General features: G+C 38.2%; 1 protein-coding gene across 2 annotated transcripts in view; it reads left to right on the top strand.

The window, feature by feature from the left end:
- Positions 1 to 11,688: 11,688 nt before the first annotated feature.
- LOC129248354 (uncharacterized) overlaps positions 11,689 to 23,627 on the top strand; it is a 100,912-nt gene continuing 88,973 nt past the window's right edge. Inside the window, exons 1-2 of one of the 2 annotated variants that reach the window (XM_054887878.1) lie at positions 11,689 to 12,033; positions 13,228 to 16,049. In XM_054887878.1, the coding sequence (XP_054743853.1) occupies positions 14,039 to 16,049 (2,011 nt within the window). In that variant the 5' untranslated portion in view covers positions 11,689 to 12,033; positions 13,228 to 14,038. Of the gene's footprint in view, positions 12,034 to 13,189; positions 16,050 to 23,627 lie in introns of those variants that run through there. The other variant, XM_054887880.1, reaches the window with a different exon arrangement.

Here is a 23,627-nt window from a genome sequence, read left to right as displayed (position 1 = left end):
ATCTTGAAGGTGCTCGATGCCCTTGCTAGTGCTATTTCTGCGGCCTTTCCTACCACAAAGACTTCTGCTTGAAAAATTCTGCAATGGTCAGAGAGCTTAATTGGCCGCCTGATGTGCAGCTTTGTGCAATGAATCCCTGCACCTATTCCGTCCATCATTTTTGAGCCATCGGTAAATATATTAAGCGTATTGTGGCTAGGTTTAATACCTCTTTTCCTCCCTTCTTCTTCTATTGTTGTTCAGAATCTCTTCACTCAATTGCATTTCGGAGTCATATAGTCCGTATTGGTCCGATAACTCATACCTATTGAGCGATGTCCGAATATTTTACAGGTAAATTCACCCGTTGCGTTAAGTCTTGCAGCAAATCAATGACGTTGAATACTTTCCATAGGTGTTCAGTGTGCCGTTTTTCTCAATGCAGTCCACCATACTAGAGCACCATAGAGTAATATTGGCTTTGCTACAGCTGAGCAGCACCAATACATTATTGAAGGACATAGACCTCGTGTAGTTCCCAGCATTCTTTTACATGCATATAGTGCGTTACTGGCCTTTTTCTTCCTCTTTAATATATTAAAATATATATTGTGCTTCCATGATAGTTTGCTATCCAAAATTACTCCAAGGTACTTTGCGTGGCCTTTAAGAGTTAGCTCTACGCCGTTTAGCTTGGGGGGCTGTTGCGAGTGTATTATTCATTATGTCGTTCACGGTATCTAGGTATTTGCCTGCTACTACTAGGGCTATGTCATCTGCATATGCTATTAGTTTGGTCGTTAATACCTCATTAGCTGGGAGTCATCAGAGAAATGGCGATAGAACGCCACCTTGTGGCGTACCGTCACATGGTACTTTAGTGAGTTTAGCTTCGTTCTATTCCGCACGTATATGTGTAGTGTGTTTAGCTTCGTGCTACTACAACCTACAAGGTTCTTTATCGATGAATAAAGAGCGGGTTATGTATTTATTGGATCTAAGCCCCTTAGAATGGCTTCCCTCGACACATTGTTTAATGCACCACTAATGTCTAGAAATACTCCTAAAGCGTATTCATTGTACTGTAGAGCTTTCTCTATAACTAACACTAGTGAGTGTAACGCAGTCTCTGTGCATCTGAATTTGGTATATCGATATTGTTAATGATTATAAATATCTGGGCGTGCTGCTTACGTACAAACACTCTTATACGAAACACAAAATCTGAATCTTGCTGAAGTTGAGATACTTCTACGTTTCTTTATTAAAAAATTTAGTTTTTATTTGCCGTGAAATACTCCGATTTATATGATCACATCAAAACACATTTGCTTTCGTAATATCCACTTACATTCCGAGCACATATGAACTAAGTCACAGGCTTCCGCGCTGAGGAGACTGTACGCCTTGGCGATACTTGGAAGGATATCTCATTATCATTATCATAGCTTCACATCTCAGAATGTACCATTTGCTCCCGTTACAATTCACCACCACGTCACTCGGTCATCAACTTTTAATTTGATATCAGATATGTCCAGATCTTCAAAGTCCCCTTTAATGTCATCTCTCCATCATCTTCTCGGCCGTCCTCTTCTTCTGCTGTCTTGTGGATTTGTTTCTAAGGCCCCTTTTAGAGTTCTATCGTTGCTCATTCGTAAAATGTGACCGTGCCATCGAATCCTTTGCGCTTAGATGTACCTGATTACATTTGTACCCCTGATGAAAGTGTCTAACTCGTCGTTGTACCGAATGCGGTAGGTACCGTCTTCAAGTCGAACATATATTTTTTGGAATCTTCTCGACTCTGCTGCTAAATCTAAATCACACTACTTAGCACTTAGAGATATTAAATATTTCAGTGATGATTTTTCTGCCCACGTTATTAGCTTAATTTTTCGTGCAAGATGAAGTCTGTTTAACTCAAGTTGGAGACCTTTTAAAAATGTACTTTCTACCGCCTGTACAGTTTGTAGCTCGGGTGTCTCTGAAAAAATCCAACACGTCAAATGCGTCTGCCCAATTTATAAAAATTTTCGTTTGGTGCATTTTGGTGAAAAGACTTTTGATTTATCTAATGCAGGGTCCGGCACTCGAAGTGTAACCAACTTCAGGAAAATCACAACCAGCGATTGTCCGTGAGCTCGAGCATCTTAAAGTAAATAAAGTTTTTGTTTATCGCACTATTTATCGTTACAATGATACTGGTAGCAACGCGAAATGTCATGGAGGTGGTCTTCAAAAGACTGCAACGTCACGTGAAATGGTTCAAAAATTGAATAAGTGATTTGAGCGAAATCCCCGACGAAGTGGCAATTAAATGCCGAAAGAACTGAAAATAGTTAAAGCCTTATAAGATCCAAAAGGAGCATAAACTCACACTAAAGTACCTACAAGTCAGATTTGAGAGAGCAAAGAAGTTGCTTCGCTTGGCATAAAGCGGTCAATTTCCGAACATTGTGTTTTCTGAAGAGCAACATTTTCAAATTGAGCAATTGATGAAATAGGATTTATTTGACCGACCGTTCATACGAGAATTTGAGTCATCAATTGGCCACCAGAAGGCAGCACCCGCCATAGGTAATTGTTTGGTACTTTGTACCACAAATGGGCTTCTCCAATCGATTTCATCGAACCTGGAGTCAAGGTAAATGCGAAATATTATCGGGAAAGTATTCTGGATGTGCCTTTGAAGCCGTGGGCAGAGAAACATTTCGGTGGCGAACCATGGACGTTTCAACAGAACTCGGCACCATCTCACAAAGCGCGAGTGAACCAAGAATGGCTAAAAAACAACGTTCTGAACTTCATAACGTTCACACAATGGCTCTCAAGTTCAGCAAACGCGAATCAGATGGATTGATCTCTTTGGGCTATTTTGGAGAGCAAGGTCCGAACTAAAAGATTCACCAGTCTCGAGACGCTAAAAAAACCTGTAAGTCATATTCGGACTGCTTGCGATTCATTTCTGGACTGTCTTAAGGCCATAGTGAAGGCAAAATGTTCCCATATCGAAATTGATTCTTAATTTTGTACTATTTTCACACATTTTTTACTTCGAATTGAATAAAAGTAATTTTCCTAACTAAATGTATGACCTTTTAGTTGGTTACACTTCGAGTGCCGGACTCGTAGCCTCAGCTACTTTCTATTCCAAATATCCCTTGACTTTATATTGTATTAGTAAATACCTGGCATATCAAATTTTATACACAAGTTTGGCCAATTTTCGCATTTAAAAAAAAAAAAACATGTGCGCCATTTTAAGCCAACTAAATTTTAGTAAAATAAAGTAAAAAATTGAAGCTACTACAACATACAACAAATCCAGGGAACTTTTTTTTATATGCAGCAAATACACAACATCGTCAGCGAAAAAATTATCACAAATCAACGAGAATTTTTAGCCACTTCAAGCTTGCGATTTATTATACTAAAATGAAATGGGACATAAAACTGCGCACACAATTTTTTTATATTTCTAATTTCTTAAAATTTTGGTAATTTGATTAAAATTTGTCGAAATTTTATAAATTTTGCACAAAATTTGAAACTTGGATTAATATGGTTTGTTTTAAAGTTTGAACAATATGTTTATACAAAAACAATGTAATTTAAAAAATAAATAAACAAAGTCTCGAAACTTGTCAAAACGTGCTAAATTTTGTTTGTAGGCTGTAACTATTCGAGCCTTCGTCACAGTATTTCCTTCCAAAGAGGAATGGGATAACGGGCTTATTGTTAGAGAAAATGATATAAACATCTATGCAGATGGCTCAAAACTAGACAACAGAGTAGATGGAGGAGTTTACTCCGATAAACTCGGAGTTAGTCAATCATTTCGCCTACCTGACCATTATAATAAGTTAAAACGAGATTATTATCCACAAATGAATTCTTCATATACTCGGACAGTCAAGCAGCAATAAAAGAGCTAGAATCTAAAACACATTCGACAAAAGCAGTCATAGAATGTTTTAAACTTCTAAATGACGCATCTCAATAGTACAAAGGAACTGTAAGGCAGATGAACTTGCTCGAACTGGTACATCGCTTGATGTGCAAGTGAATAAGACGTCGATACCTATGCCTATAGCCACTTGTAAACTACTGATAGATAGGGGAACCATCTATAAGGTAAATACAAGTTGGCAAAACCTCTCAACATGCGAAATAGGACAGCGGTCGATCAAAAAGCTTACTAAGATTTTACAGAGAAGCTATAAGAAAAATGGTAGGTGTATTAACTGGTCATTGTTTAATAGGCAGCCACGTTAGAAGGTTAGGGCTCCCATACTGCGTTTTATGTAGAAGCTGTCTTAATACAGAAGAAGGGGAAACAGTCAGACACCTTTTATGGAGGTTGAATTAGTTTTAAAGCTGACACACAGATGGCGCTATTTATCACTTTATCGCGTTGGCAATACTGAATATATATTCATGACAAAGCCTCATTCCTAGGCTTTGTTTATCAGTATCTGTCATTTCGCTGAAGTATAAACAACGCAGTGTTTTCGTGCTCCCAGTATGTCAACTTTCGTGCCGTCGAAACGCAATTTGCGGGAAGCTTTGCTTTTCTGCTTCAATTTGAAAAAAAAAAATACAGCCCAAGCCCGTGAATTGCTGCAGGAGGCCTACCCAGATCATACTCCGTCGATTTCAACATGTGAGTACTGGTTTCGACGATTCAAAAGTGGTGATTTTCACACCGAAGACAAGGAGCGTCTTGGCCAGCCCAAAAAGTTCGAGGCCGCGGAATTGGGGGAATTGGTAAACAAGGACTCGTGCCAAACCCAAGAAGAGCTTACTGAATCATTGGGCGTTGATAAATCAACCGTTTGCAAGCGTCTAAAAGCGATGGGAATGATCCAAAAGCAAGGATATTGGGTTCCGTACGAGTTGAAGCTGCGCGACGTCGAACGGCGATTTTTTACGTGCGAATTGCTGATCGAGCGACAAAATCGGAAGGGTTTTTTGCATCGGGTGGTGACTGGCGACGAAAAATGGATCCACTACGATAACCCAAAACGCAAAAAATCATGGGGTTTGCCCGGCCACGCATCAACGTCGACGGCCAAGCAGAATATTCACGGCAAGAAAATCATGCTCTGCATTTGGTGGGATCAGGTCGGCGTCGTATATTTTGAGCTGCTCCAACCGGGCGAAACAATCACGGGGGATCGTTACCGACTGCAATTGATGCGTTTAAGCCGGGCATTGAAAGAAAAACGGCCGGAAACGGTAAAAAGGCACGACAAGGTTATTTTGCAACATGACAACGCTCGGCCGCATGTTGCTCAACCTGTTAAAAAATACCTTGGAACGCTTGGCTGGGAAGTGTTACCCCATCCACCGTATAGTCCAGACATAGCTCCCTCCGATTATCATTTGTTCCGGCATATGAGTCTCGATTTGGCGGACCAGCGGTTCTCCTCGTACGAGGCTACCAAAATATGGGTTGAGTCATGGATAGCCAAGCAGCGGCCAGAATTTTGGAGAAACGGCATCCGGAAATTGCCCGAAAGATGGGCGAAAGTTGTAGCTAGCGATAGCCAATACTTCGAATAAAATATTTTGTAACGTTTTTTCACAATAAAGCCCCAAATCTTCGAAAAAAACCTTTAAAACTAATTCAACCTCCTATGAGGGTGAAATCTTAGCTCCTGTAGCGGACGTAGCGCATTTAAAACTAACGAAGCTTTGTCCGTTTATTAAATCTACCGGATGGTTTGAAAAGGAAAAGTTCCAGTGGTATCACAATGGACCTACCTACTATTGGAGCCGCCAAAAAAGCGTTGACTCTTCTTCCTGAACTTTTTCTAATAAATGGTGATAACATTGGAGACACTTTTTCCAATAGGGTTTTGTTGACAAATCACGCGTGACTACTGTCAAATTAAATGCATAATTTTTTCCAGTATTCATTGACTTTTCATCTTTAAAAGACTCCGGCGATGGTATCACGAAAATCGACGCTCTGTGCAAAGTGTTTATCGACCGCTCAGGCCAACTTATGGTGCTCAGCGATTAGGCCCATTTCTGGCTTAATGGCTACGTCAACTGAGTTGAAAGTTTATTTCAATAAATGCTACAAAGAAGACAAGTTAAGTCATTTAAGAAAATATTTTCTTCTAATATTGACCGACCCTTACTTGAATACACTCTTAGAATTTGGTCTCCGTACTCCATGCCATTCGTTAGGGAAATGATGTCGGGATGCCATTAACCTCGCGAACGTTGTTTTCTTTTAGTGCTGAAATGGTGGATAGGTTTGTTTCGTAGATTTTACTTTTGGGATACTTTCACAGAAAACAGTTTATAGAGAGAAACTTTAAACTTAAACCTTAATTTTGCCAAAACTCACGACTTTTACTTTAATAAATGCTTTTCTTAGCTTGATTTGTCAAAATTTTTAAACAACAAAATCTTACTCAGTTCGACTGAATGAGTTGATTTATATTACAGTTTAATGGTACAAATTTTAATACAAATCAATTTACTCTGTATTGTATACTTAGAAGTGAATTAAAACAAGTTCTGTGAAATCGAAAATCTTTTATTGTAATCCAATGTTTCAAAATTTTTGGGGTTCCGAAATTAGCTGGTATTAACCATGCGATTTACGCAACCTAAAATTTACCGGGGTTCCGGTATTGGCATCTCTAACCCTTTCTATATGGACTGCTGAATGGAGAAATACTTTTTCGACAAGCAAATCTTGACGCCGTTCAAGCAGAAGCTTGCAGGTCAGCCTACGAGTTGAAGAAAAAAGTGTGTGCGTGGTTTTGTATTTATATTATATAAATAAAAACACAATATATGCATTAATATGTGAGCTCAAAACAATCCCATATAAAACATAGTCAACTGCAAGCTTTAGATCAAACGCTAAGGAAAATCGTTAAGTGTCTATTGATGTCAGTTATGGCTTAGTTGATAATAAAATACCATTGTCTTGCTTTTAGAGGTCAAATTTTGAGTTTTCAAAATCATATAATTAGCGCATTATTTATATGACACCTTTTTTTGGCTTAAATGTTTTTCTTATTTCCTAAGCAAAGTATTTTATCCCCTCCATAACGTTCTATCAAAATGTTGTCACATCGAATTTAAAACCAAATGGAATACCCATTTACATATATAAACAACTACAACAGCTGATGTTGTTATGCCTTTATATTGCGTTGGTAAATAAATATGCAATTACAATCATATACAAACACACACCGATATTTTAAGGAGATAACACGTGTACCATTTTTGAGAGAAAAATGAGAGAGAAACAAACTAACTGCTAGATTGAGCGCTTCTAGCAAAACAACAAGTAAACTACACAAATTCTACACCCATCAATGTTACGCAATCTCAGCTAACCACTGAAAAGCAACAACAAATTAATATAAGTTAACAACAACTATGGGTAGCAATAAAAACAAATACCGACATGCGTAGTGAAGAGAAGAGAAAACGGCGCATAACGATTGAAGGTGAAGGAGCAGCCATTCTAAATAATTGTTTTTGTGGGTGAGAGCGAACAAATTTAAATGGCACAGTTTGAAAAATTCTATGCAGCCATAAAAAAACAATAATGCAATATTAACAAAAACAACAGTAAATGGTAATTTTCAAAAACAGTAGTGAGCTTGCTCCGGATTGTAGAAAACGCACGCATATCCTGAGGATACTCAGTGCGAACTTGCACATTCAAACATACACACAAATACCTATGTATATGTATATGTACATGTGTATGATATATATGCACATTTGTGGTGGGCGGAAAGTGTCTGACATGGCCAGGAAGGTTTTCACAGACAGGAAATTTAAGTAAAAGTGTGAGCGTTAAGCGGAACTTGGCGAAATAAGAGGTGAAATAAAAGTTACTCAAATGGGACTGTAAAAAGTTTAATGATAACATGGAGAGTGGAGATATCGATATTTGTGGGGGTAGCATATTAAAAAATGTATGCGTGAATTTATGGGGAAAATAAATAGCTTAGAAATAATGGTAATGATAATTTAAATACTGAAGTAAGAGAAATTAATCGGTTTGAAAAATGGAAAAAAATAAATAAATCAATAATACATAAAAAATTCTAAAAAAAGGATAAAAATATTGTAATAATAATAAACAATTGCGTAGTGTTAATGACGTACTCGAGTAAAGTTGTTGTTCTGAGTAAATTTTAACTATATTTAAATAGCTTAAAACTGTGAAAATTTACTCGTTCCTAGCTCACTTCCTGTAACTTTCTGCATTCGTAGTGTTGTGTGTTGAGGGAATCTGGGGTAACTATTTGCTACTTTTGTGTTGTTTCTGTAGACGCTTACGTTATTTTTATGCAGATTCTACCTGGAACGATCCTGAGTGAAGTTCTCCAAAGCATTATTTTCTAGAACATTTTAATCCTCTAGGAGCTTTGTAAATGAATTGGTTTTCAATTTTGATGAAATGCCCCTATTTTAAGGCAGCTAATGGGTTTGTGGCCGCCTAAGCGGAATGGGTTGGTGCGTGACTACCATTTGGGAGTGCGTAGGCTCGAATCTCCTTGCATGAAACAGCAAAATGAAAACGTTTTTTCTAATAGCGGTTGCCCCTCGGCAAGTAATGGCAAGTCTCCGAGTGTATTTCTACCATGAAAAAGCTCTTCAAAAAAATCATTTGATTTTCGGGTTCGCCTTAAAACTGTACGCCCCTCCATTTGTGGAAAAATATCAATACTCACACCGCAAATTAAGAGGAGGAGCTCGGCCAAACACCTAACAGAAGTGTACGCGCTAATTATTAAGCAATTATTTAATGGGCTAAAGGGTAAGACTTTGTCTATCTTGGGCATCAAAAACAAAAATTACGTCAGCCTGTAGATCAAACGGAGAATAAATACTACCAACAGGTGTTACTGTGGGCTCAGCAGACAATTAGGAGATCCCCTCTCTCGAAGGACCAAACTGACAGTCAACAAAACACTCGTCATTCCCGTCCTGCTATATGACGCAAAAGCATGCACGATGCTAACAGCAGATGAGAAAGCTTCGGGAGTCTTCGATAGAAAAATTCTCCAAAAGATCTTTGGTCGCCTCCCTCTTGGTGAGGAGTATCGTCCCCGGTGGAACTGTGAGCTGTATGAGCTTTATAGGGACATGGACATAATTAAGCTTGTAACTTATGAATGAGGACGCTCCAGCAAGGGAATCTACGACACGGTATCTCTAAAAGGAAGACGAGGAGGAGGAAGACCAAATCTGCATTTTCAGAGATTTCTAACTGGCACCAGCGAGCTCAAGACGGAAACAGTAGGCGTTAAACAGTAGGCGTTATTTTGGATTCGACCAAAACCGAAACTCGGTTGTAGCTGCAGAAGTAAGAAGAAGAATGGGTTAAAATATTCTAAAAAATATACATCTGGAGGCAATCTTCCAAGGGGCATGCCACCATTTTTAGGTAGTTAGGAACGTATTTCTCAGAACTTCGAACAGAACTCTAAATCCGCAAATCTTTCCAAGTAGGCAGAATTGGCACGAGGAGAAAATTTGCACCGAAACTGGTACTTCTGTTTTGACTGACGGCTGCGAGATGGAAGCGGGATTCGGATCAGGGGTTTTCTCTTAATCAGCCTATTTATCTATATTTTAAAAATTGCCGATTACGACGAGTGTCTTTCAGGCAGAAATCTTTTCGATCCTGCTAGTACGCAAAATGATTAAGGGATATAGATATTAACATTTTTTTCGAAAGTCTAGCTGAAATCGAGGCCCTTTTGTCGCCATGTTGCAGCTCTATTCTGATCAACTCCCGGTAAAAGGAGATCAAACGTTTCGAATGTGCAGGAAACATTTCTCTTATCTGGGTTGTAGAGCATAGGAACATGGAGGGAAAGGAAATTTCCGAACCTGTTTCAGTTGTCGCCATCTCAGACATCGGTGCATAACTCTTGTCTTAAAAAAGCGCAAGACAGATGTGCCATCTTTGGCCTCGGTACGTCAGAAGCAGGATCCATAAAGTGCTGGGGAGCCCCAACCATTCAATTTCCTAACTTATAGCGGTGCTCATCGGTCACTGGATAATCGGAACTCATGCAGAGAAGCTCGGTCTTCTATACACCCCTCATTGCAAAAACTGTGGGGATCATGTGGAGAAAGAGACTGTTGAACACTTTGCAAATGACGGACTAGGCGCTTGAGGTTCCTTAATGTGCCTCTCGGGTGTGGTACGAGACAGATCTTCAGCCTGGATTCCTTTTCTCTCTTTCACTAAATCGCTTCATCCAGTACATCTCTGATCTGGGTTCCAGAACATAGGAACATGTCCCTCAATGAAATTGCCTGAAAGAGGTCAACTGAATTGGTCTCAGAAACCTCCTGTTCGGCATTCCCGTCCTAGAATACCTGGATTTACTATTTAATCTCCATTGCAGAAGCTGTAGGAACTTTTCTCTGTAAATGTCCGGGTTTGGCAGCTAGACGATTAAGGGTGCTCCTTTATTCGTATTCAACTGATATGGTCCCGTGCGACTTCGTTTTGTTTCCCAAGTTGAAGTTGCCACTTCGTGGAAGGAAATTTGAATCGATAGAGGAGATCAAAGAGAATGCGATGAAGGAGCTGATGGCCTACCAGGGGTGCATGGAGGACTGTGTTAAACGATGGCACATGTGTGTTCCTGCAGACGGGTCATATTTTGAAGGAGATAAAATAAATTTGCTTGCAGTTTAACTCTGTTTTGTTTTATTTAAACATGCCCGGTACTTTCTGATTATAGGGTATATGTGGATAAAGAATTGTTAAAGATAATCTCAAAAGGAATTACCAACGCCGGAAGATTTTTGAGCAAGATAGTTAAAAAACCGTCATTATCTGTATGTGACGAAGGTTTGAGAGGAAGCAACCCCTTAACAATTTCATAAGATGAGAATAGAAACAAAGATATCTCGAATGAAAGGTCAGGGGACGCCTCGTCAGTCGAGACTAAAGGTCTTCGGATTAACTTTGATATTCCGCTCAGTGCTAGAAAGCAGATTATTTAAGAACTTAAATTACTTTTAAAAATCCTCGTATTTTACTGATTACCAGTTGTTTTAAATTTCTTGAGGCAATTATTTTTAAAATTTTTTAGTTTTAGATTTTAGATTTTGTAGTTTTTGTAGTATAATATATTTTCCAGTTATCAAAACCACGAATTTCATTGGTTAATAATCACAAATTTTTCTTTTCTTATTTCAGATGACCGAGCGTAAAAACTTTTCAAACATAACGACACATTTTATTGGCAAGAGCAACAACCAATGCACTCAGATGACCTACAAACATAATTTGAGTGGAGTAATCTGAGTTGAGAGAAATGCAACGAGCAAACCGCCATAATCACTCAACTAGCCGAGAGCAAAGCTGCCCTGCGATGCCTTCCAATGCAAAGTTCCCATAAAAAGCTTCGGCTGACAGTAATCAAAAACGTGCGATGCCAAGCCTCCCCCCTAATCAGCCGCTCTGCGGAGCATGAGAGAGCATACACCTGCATGCGCCGCATCTAAGCTATAATCGAATATTACATGCAGCCAGCCAGCCAACCAAGCCACCAAAGGCAGGACTGAGCGTTGAACGACGCAGCACTACAATATGAGAACGCGAACAGTGAGGAACGCTTAAATAGGAAAGCCGCGCACAGCAGCGTGCTGGTGAAAAAAATGTTGCAAGTGAAATAAGTGAAAAATATACTTAAAAGAAAATATGGATTATTGTGTAGAAAATTGCAAACAATTTGCAAAGTGATGCAACAAAAACGCAACTAAAAATAACACAAATAAATAGGCTGGTATTATTGTGACATTTTGCATAACGCTTAAAAGTATACTACGGTTTAAGCTAAAAGCTATAGAATTTGTAGCATAAAAGTCAAACAAATTTCTGCAAAAAATGTGGCTAAAGTAAAGTGAGTTTTGAGGCGCTGCAAGTGTGTGTATGTGTGCATGCCTGACAGTGCAGCACCACGAAGAACACGGCGGGCGGCAAGTAAACGCCGTAAGCCGTCTATGCGTGCAAACGCCACACAACGAGAAAAGGTAAAACTAGGAGAAAAAAATTAAAGAAAATATATAGCATACTTTTTAGCTGGGCTGCAGAACACAACACCACAGTTACATGCCTGGGTGTGTGTGTATGTTTTTGGCTTTTAAAAAAATTATTCTTAGCCACGCTACACTGACTTTTGCTACAAATTTGGGGAAAAAGTGAGAAAACATATATGGAATTTGTGCGTGTAGTGGTTGTGACAAGTTAAGTGTGTGCTTGAGTATGGCATGTAAAATAACACTAAAAACAATGATATTACATGAACGCCTAGACAAGCCATGTAAACGGTGATTTGGCAGGCATAAGCAAGAATTCTTTTATTTAACAACTAAAAATATGCAACAGAATTTAAGTGATGTCACAAATTATGTTGGTTACATATTTTTGAAAAAAGTTTGAAAAAAATTGAAAAATGTTAGTGATGTGTAGAGCGTGAATTGATTTACAAGTAAATGCGCACAAAAGTATGCAACACAACAAAAAATTGGTATGCATATATCTAATCCTCTCTCTAGCGAATAACAAAGCAGCCATCTTTTGAAAAACTACCAAAATAAAAATAGTGTTAATAAAATAATATAAAAAAATAGTTCTGCAAGAGATACAGTGAATTATAAAGTGCACACTAACAACGGCCGACCAAGTTGCCTAGCAAATTTTGTTATTAATGTATTAGAAAAGAAATTATATAGAAGTAATATTTAATATAATTTAAATAATTTGAAGCGGTTAAAAAACACTGCTGCGTGCATAAGCAAACTACATTTATACGGCATTAGAGACCTACATCAGTTGATAAATTTCATATAATAATTAAATGCAAGTAGGGCTAAGTTGATAATACAGAAATGAAAGTGATAAAATGAAGTTAAATTTTAATTTAAAATAAAAGTAACCACTAAGTATTAACTAATTGTTAAGGATTTTCAGTTATACAAATATTTAGCAAGAATTAAAAAAGAAAAACATAACAAATTTCAGTGTTAAGTGCAAATTAAATAATATTTTAAGTACTTAGTGACTAAAAAATTGTAGGAACAATACGCGTAAAACGCTCTGGAAATTTAGATTTGGTTGCAAGGAAATTAAATTTATTTGCAATATATGAAAAGTATTAAAAATCGAATTAATTGAATTTGTAATGGAAATATAAAATGCAAATTTATAATAATAAAAAATTTCAGCAAAAATAGAAAAATTTATAATACAGAAACAAGCAAATGATACTTGCAAGCATAATAAAGTGTGAAAATTCTGCAAAAAATTGTGAGCTAAAAGAGAAATATTAGTCACCGTACATTCAACGTGAAAATATGTAATTTTCAAAAGACACGCAAAAAAATATAATTACTTTGATAAAGTATCAAAGAAACAAAAATTAACATAAATATATAGCTGATGTTGGCCTATAAAACGAGAGAACGTAGGTTTTAAGCAAAATATTACTTGCACAAAAAAAAAAAAATTAAATAAAACTAAAAAATTCAACAAATTAAGAAGTTGCAACAAAAATTATAAAAAAAAAATTCTGCTACATACCAAAATTTTCCGATGCAACTTTATTGAGAAAACAAAAGTTTATTTTAAAAAATCACAGCTTACTTTCCTGCTGCTCAACTACGAAAATTGCTGTTACATACACACATACAAAGGTGCATGAAAAATTCGTGAAACAATTAAAATAACATAAACTACGGCAACACCAAACTGCTAGCACGAAAAAATACAGCTTTATAAAAATTCAGTAGTAAAACTTACTATATGAAAAAAAATTAAAATTATTACTTAAAAAAATATAGCAATTAAGGCACACAATTCAATGAACAACGATTACAACGGTTTATCAGCAACATAGTATACAAATTGAATATACCAAGTATTAGTAAAATTACTGCAAAATATCACGAAAACAAAAAAAAAATAGTAATTAAATATTTAGAAATATTCCAAAAATCATAAGCAACATTTCGCCCTTAAAGCTATACAAAGTTGTGCATGCCATTAGCAGCTAAACCAATGTTGCAGGAACAAAAATGTTTGGAAACATTGGCCGAGCAAAAAAAGCGACAAAACAAAGCAACTCAAAGCACAAAGCTGCATGGCGATGATGTTGCAAAAGATGCAGCTAAAGTAGTAGGCGTTGAGCGTTGTAGCGTAGACGCTGAAAACCAGCGGCTGAACAAAGCTTTAAACTCAACTTTGGCAGTCTTTGAACGCACAGCTTGTCAACATGTTGCCGCACAACAACGCCCATGCAAAACAAGAACAACTACAACCGAAAACTTGCCGACCAAACGTAAAAATGCTAATGTTGGGATAACAGATAAATGCATGCTGAATGCTGCGCCACGCAACACGACAAATGGCGCTAGCAACATTGTTGACGTAACATCACTAGCAGAACATACCAATACGCATGTCGCGTTGCCAGCAGTTTTATCTACCCAAACTCAAGTAAGCGATGCGCGATCAACAACGATCCTTGTTGGGAATGCGTATACAAATAGCGGTGACCTAAATGTGCTTGGCAACATGCTGCCGCAACAAGCTGCGCTGCCACGTTTAAAGGCCAATGAAATGTTGCAGCCAAAGCAAAGCGTTGTTACGGCCATTAGTGCTGAGAAGCTGGAAAAAATTCCAACTACTAAGATGAAAGCAGCAGCATTAAAAACTACAACAACAACAACTCAAAGTATTATTAACACAGATATGATTGTGGGAGCGGCAGCAACATTGCCGTCGCTCAAGCACGACCAGCAAAACACCGAAAAGACGATAGATTTTAATAGTCGGCGTCGTCGCGGACGGCTAAGGTCAACGCGTTTTGATGCGAGTGAACGCGTTCATAACGTTGTGTCTGACAGCGGCATAACTGGCGCCGTGTGCCGCACGTTGCTGTGGCTAGCAACATACCTGGAAAGAGTTGCGTGCAGTCGCGCTAATGCTGGCTATGGCAAAAGTGATCCATTGCTGTATGTGTTATCGTTGTTGTTGTCGCTGATAGTCGTCAATGTAAATAGAGTGGCAAGTTTAGTGAATGAATTTAATAAAAATGAAGTGAATAAAATACAATTAGTAAAACCTAACAACAACACTAAAACCAACACCACAACCACAATCACCACCAATAAAAATAATAGCAACAGCTCCATTAAAAATAACTTAAAATTAATCACCAAATCTACTCAAGCCAGCAGCGTTACTAAAGCGGGGCAGCTGACAGTGGAGGTTGGCGTAATTGAAATGGCTATGCCTACAACCGATTCCGCCTCCGAGCTGGCGCCGTTAGGGGACGTGAAGCCTAAGCGTGCATTCAAAGTGAAACGTAATGGTAAATTGTGCCCACAAAATGCTGCCTCAATTCCCAACTCAGCTGCGGAGGTGGCCACTAAGCATAGCAGTATTTCCGAAACAACTACGCCTAATGCTGCGCTGGTGCGTGACGCGTCAAATTGCTCAGCCGCTCCCCAGCAAGCAGACACTACCACTTATAATCGCCAAACCTTTTCGGCCATCTCGTGGCGTTGTAGTCAAATGCAGCTCCTCTTCTATGCCTTCATCTTATGCACATCCATTTTACTTCCATGCGGCAATAATTTGGTGTACGCAGCCAAGCCGAAATCCGCTACACAACTGCAGCAGCAGAAACAGCTACAGCAACAGCAATTGCTGTTGGAGCAACAGCAACAGCAGCAGCAGCACCACCAGCAACATGAACATCATCAGCAAGGACATCAAGCTCATCAGCCTGCCGCTGGACCTAATGGTGGTGTTGGTGTGCCCGGTTATCCAGGTCTGGGTATTCCCGTAGCCGCCGGCGGTCCGGGTGCAGATTTGACACCTCCAACTTATCAGGTCGTTTCATCGCAAACATCGAATGAAGAGACGGAGTTCGTATTCCCCGCCGAGCAATCGGATGAGCAACTCTTCGATCAGGAGGAGCAGAATTTGAATGTTGTGGAAATCGAGGAAGAGCACAATAAACCGTACGAATTGGATAGCAACGGTGAGTTTACCAATGCATTGATCGGAATAAATTTGTGTAATAAATGGAGTAGAGTAGTTAGGCCCGTAGTGATAAAGTTTTCAATAAACATTTGCTACTTTCGTATAAAAGCAAAAAAATTATGTTATAATAAAGTATGAGTCCCTCACTTTACAGTGACGAGCATGTGAAACAAGTCTGATATTTGCTCCCTCCAATCCTTATATCTTATGTGCCTAAAACTGTGTGGTGTGTGGTTTAAATTATGTTTAGTGTAGAAAAATTGAGAAATATTGCGAAACTCGTGCGCGGTTCCACTGGAGAGAACATTCTTTCATTCATCATTTTTGTTGGCGTGATCAAAGCCTCTCTCATTTGTTTTTTTGCTGCAAGTAAATTTACGTTCTGTCAAAAAAGTACCGGGAATAGGTTATTTAAAAAGGCCGTTTAAAGTGATTGCCCAAATGCAAACAAGTCAGTGAGCATAAAGAGTTGGTTTGTTGAACTATAAAATTCCCGACCTTCAGCTTCTGACACTCAACGAAACTGTTCTGCCGGTCAGTGACAACGCAAGCTACCTAGGTTTAAACCTTCACATGAAACTTTCATGGAAATTGAATGTTCCGAACAGAGTAAGCAAGGCTGCTACGGTGCTCTAGGCATGCAAATAAAGTGTAGGCTTAAAATGCGGCTTAGCCTCCAAAATAGTTCACTAGATATACAGCTATGGTTAGACCAATTATGATATACGGAGTTCTGGTCTGGTGGCCAACCCTTGACAAGAAAACGTCAATCAAGAGGTTTGATAGGATTCAAAGAGCGGCTAGCGTCAGTATTATTGGAGCGCTCAAAACAACGCCAACTTCGGCTTTAAATGTTATGCTGCATTTATTGCCAATTATTCTATATTGTAGACAACTAGCTGCCAAAGTGGCGCTAAGATTAAAGGAATCATCGCTGCTCAAGACAAAGAGCCAGGGACACTCAAGTATACTCGTACTTGAGATGTTTCTTGTAACTTTTGTGGCGAATACATACTTAGACAGGCTATCCAGGGAGAACAGGGAAAATGGTGTAATAAATAATGAAAACGGGGTCGGTATATTTACTGATGCCTCAAAAATCAATGACCATGTGGGAGGTGGTGTATACTCCGAAACTAGAGGCACCAGTATATTCTTTCGTTTACCTGATCATTGCAGCGTTTTCCGAGCCGAAATCTTGGCAATCGCAGAAATTCTTCTAGTGCTAAATAAAAGTGCAATCATCTTCACTTACTCCGATAATCGGGCAGCTCTGTAAATACTCACACTAGACAGTAAAAGAGTGTTACAAATTATTAAAAATACTTCCACAGTATTTTTCTCTTAATCTACGGAGCGTGCCAAAACATAGTAACATTTAAGGTAACAGTGAGGCAGATGAGCTTGGGCTCCTTGCTCCAAATTAATCAGGACATGGTCGACATACCCATGAAAGACACACCACTACTGTTGCAAGTTTCAACTGGAAACAGTTAAACACCTGCGCTACCAGTAGACAAACGTGGCCCGAATGGAACATGGGTCGCACTAAGAATCTACTCAAATAAAGAATCGTAGTAGGGATCCTATATGGACACTGTCTAATAGGAAGGCATGGTAATGGTAATAATAATGGTTGTACGGGTTAAGCTTTATGCACTGCGACCAGATTGATATATTGTGCGTCCCTAATTACTTAATTATAATTATTTAGCATACCGAGGAATCGAACCAGCTCCTTAGGAGGGAGCAATTGTAGGTCTTCCTCCTCTAGTAGGTACGAGCCCAGGATTCTTTGTCTCCTCACAGTTGGTGATTAAGTGTTCCATAGACTCCTCATCATCACAGCAGAACCTGCATAATAGATAATCCTATTGTGTTAAAATGTTTATTACAGGCAAAGTGACCTGTAAGTGCTCCACAGAGTAATCTGAGGCCCTTTGTATCTAAGGTTAGCGCAGATTTTGCTCTGTTGGCATTGAAGCTCAAAAACTCTTTGGAGTGATTAAAACCGCTTGTGCCATTCCAGTGTTCCTTGAGTTCCAAATCAGTGAGATCGGATTATGAGTGGCCTGTTTGTTGAGTGCATTGTTGCACTCTATTAGGACTTTTGACTTGAATGTGGAGCTATTCAAGGCTTTGAGAACCGATTCGCAGTTCGAAAGTATTTTAATTTTTACTTTCTCGAACCCTCTTTTGGACATGGATTGGAACCCTCTTTTTCCATTATGGCGATGAGCTCCGCATGAAAAATCGTGGTATCTGTACTTATAGGAAGACATGTGAGAGGATTAGGGCACCATCCGATGACTATTGCAGCAGCTATCAGGATATAAAAGAGGAGGAGACAGTCGAACACCTTCTATGCGGGTGCATGGCTCTGCGGGTTGAGACTGCTCGGTCTCACTTTTCTGGACCTCATTGCGGACTAGTTCGTGTAGCCTTTTTAAAGGCCACAAAATGGTTTAAAAAGGAACCAAGTAGAGTAAGGATAGGATAGTTCCGGTGGTACACAAGGGACCTCTAACTGAACTAGGTGCGTCGAAGGACAGCCACTTCACCAAATCTAAAGATTTGGTTATTATGCAATGTTTGAGCGTGCACGTTCATTGAAAAAATAACAAATTTATGTATAAGCATTTTCATTTTTATACCACGATAACACACAGTACTATGATATGAACGAATTTTTGGCCAGAATTGAACGAATATCATCTAACAATCACCCTATTCACCTGATAATGTTCCGCCGGACTCTTTCCAAAATCCAAATTCCCAGTTCGATGCTCCCATATTCAGTTTGTAGATCTCGTGAAATGGAATTCACTGCGAGAGCTCAAATCGATTACGGAAAATTCGTTTGAAAAAAGTTTTCATGACTGGAGTCTTTGTTGTCTGGAGTCTAACTGTATTAATTTGAAAGGGGCGTACTTTGAAGGCAATAAACTTAATTTGAATAGATGGTAAACATTTTGTAATTTATTGGCCAATTCCCTGCACTTCTTTTATCAAAATATCAGTTTGTGGAAAAAGAAATTCATTATTTTTTGCGTACAATTCACAACTTTTTATTTGAATTCTTCGAATTGTCCGATTTGAGTCAAATATTCACTTTTTTGTTGTATAATTATTTGTCATTTCAAGGGTAGCTTCATAATGCCTCTCTCATAAAAGTCTGAGTCGTTATTGGAGAAAAACTGTAGCAATCGATTTTCACAATCTTCTCTTGGTACGAATTTTTTATCAGTCAAGAAGTTTTGCTATAAGAAAAAAAGGTGGTAATCACTTGGTGCCAGGTCCTGACTATATGGTGGATGCATTAAAACTTCCCAACCAAGCTGCCGGAGTTTTTGGCGAGACCTACATGAGGCGTGTGACCTTGCAGAGTACTAATGATGTGCAAAACCTCTCCGGCTGGCCAATTCGGGTCGCTTTTGGTCAATCGCTAGCTTCAAACGATCCAGTTGTTGACCGTACAGATCTGAATTTAATGTTTTGCCGTATGAAAGCAACTCATAAAAAATGATTCCTTTCAAGTCCCACTAAATACCCAATATAATCTTCCTGGTCATTAATACCGTTTAGGCAATGGGTCGATTTAATGGGGTGATTTCATTCCGTTTAGCTAAGAAATTCGTAGATCGAAATTCGATCCATCTTGTTTTTGGTGTTAATTGGTGTTGCACCCAATCCAGCCAATTCTAATTTTTTTAATCCAGCTTTGCGCAAATGATTCAAAACTGTTTTATGATCGATCTTTAGCTCTTGGGCGATGCTAAGACTACTAAAATGCCGTTCAACTTTGATTATTTCTGTGATTTTATCGATATTTTCTTTAACATAAAAAATACCTGAACGACCGAACCAAAATTGCACGTAATTGGGTGTTACAGTATCTGCACCATAAACACCATTCACCATTTCAGCGGCTTGGCTTGCATTTTCGCCTTTATCAAAGAAAAACTTTAAATGTACCGAATTTTCTCTTTGCTGACTTCCATTGTTAACAATTTGCCACTCACAACAGTCAAAAGTTTTGCTTACTGACCTTCAAATACATCTTCATGAAGTAGAAATTAAAGGAAGAACTAGCCAAACTAAAATTTCTGACTTTTTTAAATCTATTTAAATACCTTGGACCACAAAATTTGTTTTTTACATGTCTCGTATTTCTTTACGTTGCCGACCAGTTTTCCCAATCCATTTTTCCCAAAACTTTTTTCCCAATGCTTACTTTTCCCAAAGGCAAATGTTCCCAAATTTTTTCATCCAAACTGTTTTTCCCAAAACTTTTTTCCCAAAAGTCATTTTTCCCAAAACTTTTGTTCCCAATAAAATAAATTCTTTAGAGGAGTTCTACGCAAAAATACGGTGGATTGTGTAGCCGGAGTCGGACTGATGAGGGTTATTTTTTTGAAGCGCGGCCGAAGGCCGCCAAGGCGAAAAGGAGTTCTACGCAAAAATACGGTGGATTGCGTAGCCGGAGTTGGACTGATGAGGGTTATTTTTTTGAAGCACGGCCGAAGGCCGCCCACGCGAAAAGAAATTCTACGCAAAAAAAAACAAGTTTGGGAAAAATAGGATTTTAATTGAATTGGGAAAAATGGTTTTGGGAAAATTGGTTTGGGAGTTATTTTATTGGGAACAAAAGTTTTGGGAAAAATGACTTTTGGGAAAAATGACTTTTGGGAAAAATGACTTTTGGGAAAAATGGATTAAGAAAAGTGTACGGTAACCATTTCTTTATATTAATGAAAAGACGATTTTCTTTAATAAATATTTATGTTTACATATCAGAGCTCTCGATTTTGTTCGCAAATGGTCCCGAACAGCTCGCACTTCTGTCCATTGCGCATTACTCGCGAACTTTCAAGCGTCAGTTTTTTTTCCAGTAATTCGAGAAATACTTTTGATTATTTTGACTTTTCCGTGAGCATTTGTTTTTCAAATTTTACAAATTATTGTATTTGTACCCGTTAATATATTACTTGACATCGTCAATAAACTACCAACAACAAGCGCACACTTTCCCTCACGTTAAAGCTACAACACAACCCGAAAAAGTGGTCGGAAAAATGGAGGCTTTGATAGTGATATGTAACAACAAAACCTGAAAAACTAGTCCAATAATGAAAATACCGTCAAATAATAATGAAAATGGCTTTATTAATTTTCAATATACTTCTGCATTCGCTTGAACAAATTTTCAAAGTAATTTTGCCACTCAGATGTGGATACCTCCAAAACGAGCTGCTTGAAGGCTTCAACAGTTTCTTAAGGCGTTGAAAAACGTTGACTGCGCATTTTATTTTTGATGATCGGGAGTAAAAAGAAATTAATTGGTGCCAAATTAGGGCCGTAAGCTAGATACATATGCTGGTCCCACTAATGCCCAAGGATTTATGTTGTGATTTGTCATACGACAATCTTGTATTATCAATTGTCTCATAGCATCGATTGTTTCTGGCACAACAACGGTTTCTTGATAGTTTTTGTTTTTAATTCATCCTGCAAAGAACGACTGGCCCGTTGGAATGCATTGTATCAGCGTTTCACAGTAGCTAAGTGTGGTGCTTGAGTCGAAGCCAAAAGTCGAAGTAAGTTGATCAGTGCTCTTCTGCATCTTAAAAGAGACCAAACTTTTTCAAATTTTCCATTCTTTCTCAAGAGGAGATAAAATTTGCCAGAGCTCAAAAGATCACTAGCTTTTATTTTGTGAAGTAACTTTGGCGTGAATTATACTAAAAATAGTACCTTTTTGTGCACAACTCTGTTGAAAGTTATCATTTTAATTTTAATTTATGAGACGCTTTTGCTTGGCAGAACTACACTCGGAGGTTTGCCTTTACCTGAGGCATTTGAATTAACTACTTAAAAAATATGAAACGGTGGTTTGAAAAGTTTTAATTGTGCTTTTGCCGAATTTTTTTACTTCTAAAAAGTTCTCAGAAATATTTCATAACATTAACTGACATTAACCCGTTGCGGTGCCATTTACATCGAAGAAACTCGGGCCCACGTGTTACGCGCCAACGCGTGGTAAACAGATCAGAATAATATGAACTACTTTGTAACACCATTTATGAGACTCGTGACTAACTTTGGTGGCGTACAGATAGAAACTAACATTCAATCAGGACCCAGGCTCGTGATGCTTATGTTTCATCCGACTATCTGTACACGACCTCGGCTCGTCATATTCATGATTGGACCAAAATTTTCATCACGAGTCAGACTCGTAAAAGCACGGCAAGGGATTAGGGAGGGATTTCAAAATAAAAAAAACCAAAACAAAAATTTTCTTTAACTTCGTATTTCCGTTGCGAAACAAGCAGATGCTCGAGATAAAACCGCACATAAATGCATTCCTGCAGTACAAATACCTCAGTTCGCACTGCCACAAGTCGTAGAAATCATAATAAAATATAACATAGATCAGCATAATAAAGTTTAATTTATGAAAGCTCAATAAAAACGTAGCACGAAGCATTAATTTTATCATTGCAAAAGTGTGAAAATAAGCTTTTGGGTCGAGCAGGAGGTAGTGTGGGCTGGTTGAAAAGTACGCATACGCCATGGCAAACCACGCAGGGTAGTACATTTGCAAACAAGAAAAAAGTAAGTCAAACACGACTCAAATTAACGAATAAACTTGAAGTTTGCATTCAACTATCTGTATATATGCTGGCGTATCCGCATTAGTACGAGGTGAAATAAATCATAAAGAGAAAGCGTGAGAGTGTCAAAGAATTTATGGCTTTCGAAGTGGCAAAGTTTGTGCGAATCGTAAAAATGTCAGATAGCAGAGAAATAAAAGCACAAAATAAAGAAGTTTAAATATAATAATATAGTTTCGGAAAAGAAAACATAAAATTTCGAAAAATTACCGCGAATTTGGCATGCGTGTGCTGAAACTCGTTTATTTAGAGGTTTATATAATAAATTCTACACATAAATGTTTAAATTTAATAAATTTGCATATTTCAAAATGACAGTTGAACTTTTCAATTCTGATTCCCAAAAAATTAGCACTACTTCCCACGCGCAACTGACTGCCAATGGCACTGGCGCTGACGTAGACTGCGGTAGCCAAAGGTCAAAGCTGAAAAAGAAAGCGCATTGCCTTGAATTTCCTCTTTTCAGTTGTGTATGTGTTTTTTTCGCTATGAAATAACTGTGCATGTGTGCGCTATTTGGCGCCATATTTACTTTGAATGTCAAAGTTGATTAAAATGCAACAGCGAGCGAAACAGTAGTGAAATAAGAAAATAAAAGTCCAACACAAAAAAAAAAAAAATTGCAATTCATTTGACAGCTACAATAATAACAAAATTTTAAATTGCATATTGAACGAACAAATGTGCATAGTCACACGCGAATGCAAATATATGTTATGCCATTCATTTGTTTTCACTGCGATATTTGTGAAAGTGCATTTGCGCTCAAAAGTATGCAAAGTATTGTAATTTTTCAAAGCGCTGTGAAAAGACAAACATTGTATTGGCTGTGTCAGAGTCGTTCGGGCATGAAATAGCTCGTCAATTGCTGTAGCACGTGTATCCGCTTCACCTCCGCT

This window comes from Anastrepha obliqua, chromosome 5 (genome assembly GCF_027943255.1).
Source record: "Anastrepha obliqua isolate idAnaObli1 chromosome 5, idAnaObli1_1.0, whole genome shotgun sequence".
In the NCBI taxonomy this organism is placed as follows: domain Eukaryota; kingdom Metazoa; phylum Arthropoda; class Insecta; order Diptera; family Tephritidae; genus Anastrepha; species Anastrepha obliqua.
Note: the sequence above shows the minus strand (reverse complement) of the source record. Positions and strands in the feature narration are given on the sequence as shown.